This window comes from Vigna unguiculata, chromosome 3 (genome assembly GCF_004118075.2).
Source record: "Vigna unguiculata cultivar IT97K-499-35 chromosome 3, ASM411807v1, whole genome shotgun sequence".
Lineage (NCBI taxonomy): Eukaryota > Viridiplantae > Streptophyta > Magnoliopsida > Fabales > Fabaceae > Vigna > Vigna unguiculata.
This window is the reverse complement of record NC_040281.1, coordinates 15,981,349-15,988,322: the sequence shown is the minus strand read 5'-3', so window position 1 is coordinate 15,988,322 and position 6,974 is coordinate 15,981,349. Positions and strand designations below refer to the sequence as shown.

General features: G+C 34.5%; 1 protein-coding gene across 1 annotated transcript; it reads right to left on the bottom strand.

Moving 5' to 3' along the window:
* Positions 1–5,685: 5,685 nt before the first annotated feature.
* LOC114179294 (VQ motif-containing protein 22-like) lies at positions 5,686–6,601 on the bottom strand. The gene has a single exon (XM_028065581.1). The coding sequence runs from the start codon at positions 6,539–6,541 to the stop codon at positions 5,891–5,893; it is 651 nt and encodes a 216-aa protein (XP_027921382.1). The 5' UTR covers positions 6,542–6,601; the 3' UTR covers positions 5,686–5,890.
* Between the last annotated feature and the right edge of the window lie 373 nt (positions 6,602–6,974).

Sequence of the window (6,974 nt, the reverse complement as noted above, 5' to 3'; positions counted from 1 at the left end):
GGGCCCTTATAAAACTAAAGTTGAGCCCATAAATGTAAAATAAAAGTGGGCCTTACAATAATATCTAGAAAACAAATACAATAAGAGATATCATATATTAATACAGTCATCGAAAAGATAGAACTATAATAATATAACACATATACATTCCAAAAATAATAGTATAATGACACATCCACAATTTGAAAACATAAGAAATAGTAAGTAAACTATATAAATGGTACAACATCAATGATGACAAATACATTTTCTTTGGTTACATAAGATATTTGTTTGAACACCATGAAAGGATCAATGTCAAGTTTTTCATCAAATAGAAATTCCACTACTACAAAAAAAAAAAAACAAACACCACACTTGTTATTCCAAAACTTATATCAAACTACAAAAGAAAATGGAAAAAGTAAAAAAAAAAAAAGTTTAACTTTAGTCTATGAAACCACAAAAAACAATGTTGGCATGGGGTTCAAGGGCCTTAACAGTAGGGGAAGCTTTAACAGATGGAATGGGTTCAACAATCTTCATAGGAAGCTCTTGAGTCAAATCCTTAATACCCTTTAGATAAAATGTGTATAAAATCTTAAAAGAATACACAATTTGATGCAGCTTCACTTGACCCTTAATAAAAAATATTTCACCAACCTAACACAAGTACAAACAAATTGTGCGAACACTACTAAAAAATCTCATATTTCCTGTCAATTTTGTTTTGAAAATTTTTTTTCGTGGGAAATAATTACAAATCTTATTATGAGAAATAATTTGCAAGAAATTGCTGTGATTTTTTTTTTTTTGAAAAAATATTTTGTATAAAACACTTTTCATAGTAACAATTGTAGGAAATACTTGCAAATTTTATAATTTTGTAGGAAATAATAATACACGATGGAATTATCTACTAATTAAAATTCTTAAAAAAAATGGCAAAAACAAGCCTTTTCTTGCAAATTTTCTTAACAAATTTGCAAGAAAAATCTCATGTAATATGAAATTTTCTAGTAGTGCAACTGACTCACCGCGGGTTCTATCCGGGTGAGCCGGATTCTTGGTGGGATAGGTTAAAGTTAACCTGTACTAACATTTGTAAAAAAATTTCAACCCAACCCGATTCAAACCCATGGTGGATCGAGTTGTCCCATAGGTTCTAACCCACTTTGACACCTCTAACTATAGTTCTATACCAAAACTATACCTAATCGTCCAACAACTCAAATAATTGGCTCCTCATCCACAAGACATGTAAGTCCCACAAAATTTAATTAAATAAATAAATAATTAATTAATAAATGTAGGTAATGGGAGCCTTTATGACATTAAATGTTGATTAATGTGATGTGGAAAAGTACTAGCTTAAATGGTTGAGAGTACTTGATTGTGTTGATAGGACTTGGGTTTGAGCCTTATGTATGCCATTTATGTGTTATTTAATTGATTATTATTTTAACAATATGCTTGATCATGATGAATGGTAATATAATCTTAGAATTATAGGAATTATCACGAAACATGAATTGGTTGAATGGTTGTCCATTGATTTGATTGGTAAATCCAAATTAAGCTTTCTTTTTGCTAAAATTAGTTTTTGGCATGAATGTGAAGGGGCAGAGAAACCCTAGCTGTCAGAGAGGCAGCCAAGAGAGCCATAAGAACTGCGTTCAGAGAAGATTGAGGGCTGTTGCGGAAGGTGTCAAAGGAAGCCATTGTTGATCAAGGAAGAACTATAGAATTATCAATTTTAAAGAAAGGAATCTAGGTTAGGGGAGTTGAGCCTCGAAAACTTTATGTTTAAGATTAAATGCATGATATACAATATGATATTGTATGATTATTCTCTGTCTTCGCTTGAAATTCATGTTTCTGGAATTTTTCCAGAAACCGTCTGGCGGATGATGAACTGTCGCCATGCGACTCATCCTTTTCTGCTTGTTTTCTGGGTTCATGAAGAAGAACTGCCTGGCAGCATGATCCTGACCGCTAGGCGATGCATGCTTGTCACCCAATTTTTTGGGTTTTCTTGATGAACAGTTTGGCGATGATGAACACCGGTCAAGCGATGCGAGTCGAATTGACTCAATTTTTGTGTTTTGGGATGTATGAGTTGATTCTAATCGAGAAACCTAGGAGCTATACCTGTGAGTGATTATTGGACATCACAAACTGTTGAGTTTAGTTGAGATTGGGAGTTAATTTGATGAAAATGCCATGAACGCCTTTTAGGGTTTTGAGAATTGGGGGGTTTTTAGATTTCAGATCAAATCAATGGGAGAATATTAATGTAATTCGGTGAGTTGGAAGCTGTACGAAAGAATTATGAACTTAAGCACGTTGGTGTAGCCTATTAAGTCAAAAATAGAGAGAAATTGGAGATGAGAACTCGTGTAGGTACAAAATTAGTTATGGAATTTTCAGAAATTGATGCACCGCTTGGCAGCGCATAGAGTGCCGCCAGGCACCAGTGCAGAGAAAAGTGGTTTTGTGTGGCTCTTAGTTACGACTCTGAGTTTGAGTCTAGGTTGGGAGTCTCATCAATTAAGAAACGAATTATGGGTTATTGGACAAAGGTTTAGGGTGGTACTTGTGAGTTAGTAGTATGATTTAAATTGAGGGTTAATTGTAAGTTGGATGAATTACGAGGGCATATACAGTACAATACAAATTGGTTATACCAAAATTGGATATGGGACTATGAGGGAGTAAGACTGAAAGTTGGAGGTTATTGGTAATTGATCAAATTAAAAGGTGGGAAGGGTAAGTTGTCTAAGATTGGTACTACTATTGAGATGGTAAGAGCAATAAATGGGAGGATTGATTTTAGTTAGTCAAGCTACCAAAACTTGGAGTTATAACTGAGAATAGTGTGATCATATTGAAAGTGGAGCATTTACGTACACATGATGCTAGCATGATATTCACATGTGTGCAAGTCCATAAGGAATTGATATGAGTGACTTGGCAGAAGTGGGTAGTAGCTTGTGAAGGCAAATGGTGAGCATATACTAAGATAGGACTACTTAACTTAAAGAGTTAAGGCAAGATTTCAATAAGTGGTAAATTCCCAAACAGGTTCCGAAGGGTTAAGAAAGTAGTACTGTGTGAGTACTGGTGTAGCGCCTGGCGACGGAGTATGATCGCCAGGCAAAAGCTACGTAATCAGAGGAAAACTGGAACGTGTGGCACCTAGCGGTATGGATTGTTCCGCCAAGCGATACTTATAGTGGTAGTGGGATCAGAGGCGCTTGGTGCCTGGCGGCACGTGTCCCCCGCCAAGCGGTCTAGACGCACTTTTAGCCTGGCAGCTCAAGAGCAGCGCCATGCGATAATATAGAGGCAAGGCTTTTGTTTTGCTTACTTTGGATGTGCATGGTCTAGAAGGCTTTGGTGGTATCTCGAAGGTTGGCTTGCTGGTGTTCCTTGAGTTATGACTCAAAACGTATCCCTTGAGTTGTGGCTCGAGATAAGGGTTAAGCACGTGGCATTCCTTGAGTTGTAGCTCAGAACGACATCTCTTGATTTGTGGCTCGGGATGGCGGATGAACACGAGGAACTCTTGAGTTGTGGCTCGGGTTGCCGAGTGTTGCCGGTGTGAGTGTGCGAGTTGTGGCTCGTACGAATGGGTCCAGATAGATTGCCCTCCTTAGTAATTAGCTGACGAGTTTGGTAGTCTGGGGACATTACGAACTATGTTCGTATTGGGAACTCCACCTGGGGTCACGGAGTATGGTCCGTAGCAGGTTTCTCGCACGTGCCCTACAAGTTGTGTCTTGTAGGTGTCACAACAAGACATGTTGAGATATTTGTCTAAAGATCTTGATATATTATTTCTATTTTATGTTAATTAAATCTGTAATATACGACTGAGATGTTACAAAGAGAATTTCAAAACTTTGGAGTTTAGGAACCCTTTAGGAGGGCCTAATTTCATCCATTCTGTCCACCCTCTCTTCTTTTATTTTGATATTACTTTGATTCCATTAAACTTCTCGGGTTGGTAATTTCATTATGGATTATGAGGTTAGATTAATTTTTTTTTTTGTTCATTTGATTATTATTGTGGTTTTCATTCATTTGTGTCTTTTATCTTTGAGTCACGTAAAAAGTAATAATTTTTACATCATAGCTAATTAGTGAAATGTTTTAATCTATATGCATGTTAATCACATGAGTCCAAGGATTTTTAATTTTAATTGAGAATGTAGTTTGATTAAATTTAGAAATTTTCATGTGATTGAATGAGTTTTTGCAAATAATTGAGGATGTAATTTGATTAAAGGTGAAAACTTTAACAAGAATTAATCATAATGTACTTTGGTTAAATTTACTATGATTAATCTACAAAGTTCTTGCTTTTAATTGAGAATGTACTTTGGTTAATAGTGAGAACGCCAACAAATTAATTGAGAATTTTCATTGATTAATTTAAAAATCTAAGACAATAATTAATTGAATGATAATCCTTAGATAACTAATGAAGAATATATTTTGAAAGTAGTTGAATCAATCTATTTTCTTTATTATTGTTTTATATCTTTTTATATTTTTCCATTTTTATTTCTTTATTTTATATTTTATTTGGCTAACCCCTATTGTATAGTTTTTATAAGCACTAATTTGTCAAGAATCAATTATGTGTTCGTTGGAAGACGATTTAGGGTTGACTTTACGCTTTCTATTTTCTTAACTATTATCTTAGTAATATTGAAGTTACAATAGTGTAGTATTATTAATTTGATCATATCAATGACAACATTATTAGCAAGTAAATGACAAATGAAGGAAGTTGCACACATCTCTCAAACGAATATTTCTATGCAAATGAAGGGAGTTGTTGGTTGCTCAAGCTTGATATCGTGCATATATAATAAGCTTTGACCTCTTCTATAAAATACAATATTTTCATTTCCTCCAAGAAGGATTGTTGTAAAATTCAAACTAGATGGGTTTCCTAAAGTGTGTATCTTCAGTGTCCTTAAAGATTTATCCACTATGTATATGCAAATACCCCAAGATATAACAAGAATTTCTCGGATTTTCCAAGGAACTCAAAACTAGAAAAATAACTTTTTGTAGAGAGTAGATAATTAACACAGGATTATAGAAGAATAAGAAAATAGAGAACAAGCACAATAATACATAGATTAGTTCACTCCTCCCTTTTTATTCTCTCTTTTCTTATTCTTCCATAGTCCTAGGTTAATGTTATACCCTCTTAAAAGAATTTTTCTTGCTAGGTTTGATTTTCTCAAAAAATTCGAGAAGTTTCTGTTAAATCTTAGAGGATGTACGCAAATATAACGGATAAATCTTTAAGGACAATAAAGATATATACACTTATCTAGTTCGAATTTTACAACATGAACCTTAGTTCTAATGAACTTATCATTATTCTTAAGTTCACTTGTAAATCTAGGTATTTGTTTAGATCAAATGTTAGTTTTTTTGTGAAATATACTTGACTACGAGTCTTTAAGATGGTGTTCATATCTTTGATGTTTAGATCCATGTGTGATCTTGATTTTTGTACATCGGTGTTTTGATGGACTTGATTTGCTTTTGGTTTGTTAATCATAATGTTTCTTTTCTTTTAGTTGAACATTTTAATTCATTAGTTTGTCTTTGCGTATGTCTTTTTTTCGTTGTGACATGAAGTTATCTAACTTTATCTTCTGAAAATCTTCATATACAAAGTTTGTCAAAGAAGGTCATGTAATCAAGGATAACACAAGAAGATTGAAGGATACAAAGAAAATAATAAAGAAAGTGAATGGATAGAATAAACTAAAGCTTATTACAGGCTAATAAACATGAACTATTGCTTAATTTCATGATAATATCTGCATAGAGGTGTTGACCGAAGATGAGTCTTCTCTGCATATCGAATCCTTTATTTTCATCACATAAATAAACCTTGGATGTCATTGGAGATGGCATTCACGGTTATTTCATGCAAACTAAAATCATCATCAAAGCCAAATCCATCATCCATGCAGCTACCCGAAGATGGAACACAAAGGTCACTGTTTTCCACATGCTCAAACCAGTATTCACTTTGTGGCTCTGTCATGATCAAGTGCTGTTGTGGCTGAGAAACTCGATGAACTTGGTTAGAACTGATCATGGTGGCAAACTGTGGTGGCATTGGTGTAGTTATTTTTGTTGTGTGATGCTGAATGTGTTGTTTGGTACCTTGTTGGAAATTTAGGGTAATGGGACCCTTATGGATTGCAAGTGACATGGCTGTTGTGGTGGAACACCCAGTGAACTGTTGTACCAATGCCCTGAAATTGGAGGTGTTGGCTTTCAGAAGGGTAATGGGAGTGGTCTTAGAAGCCCTAGATCTCCTTCGAACTGGTTTGAAAGCACAACCCTTTGGCTTTGTGTTGTTACTGTGTGATGAGTTGCTTGGACTCATCATGCTCTTTGATGATGACATGCATATGGTTGCATCCATGAATCCTTCTATGAATGATGGATCAAGATCATCCATGGCATCATCCACCAGAAATTGCTGATCAAACTCCATGCAGTGATCATGCATGTTCATGATTTTTGTTGAGTGTTAGACTTTTTTTTTCTGAGATTGAGAAAGAGTGCAAAAGTTTGGTCTGATATATATAGCAAGTGATAGGGTGAGAGAAGAATATAAAGTCTGAGTAAAACCAATTTTGTTCACACGAGTATCTCTGGTCAAGATCATCACCTCTTCTTATTTCTCTTTCCATCTACACAACAATACATATTTTTAAGTTTGATATCAAATCTTTTTTTTTATAAAATTTATTTCTTTTAGGATGTTTTGTGAGGATATATAACTTAAAAACTACATTGCTTTAATAATTCTTCATATGTTTAACTGTACCGTATGAGTTGGTCGGCTAGGTTAGCAGTAGCTGGCCGATCAAGTTAATAGGAATCAAACGAGGAGACTACTTTGAAAAAGGTTTTCAGAAATGTTATCGACCTACTGGTTCGAGCGC

Excerpts from the sequence above, each read along its gene's own strand:
- LOC114179294 (XM_028065581.1), bottom strand. The coding sequence starts at position 6,541 with ATGAACATGCATGATCACTGCATGGAGTTTGATCAGCAATTTCTGGTG.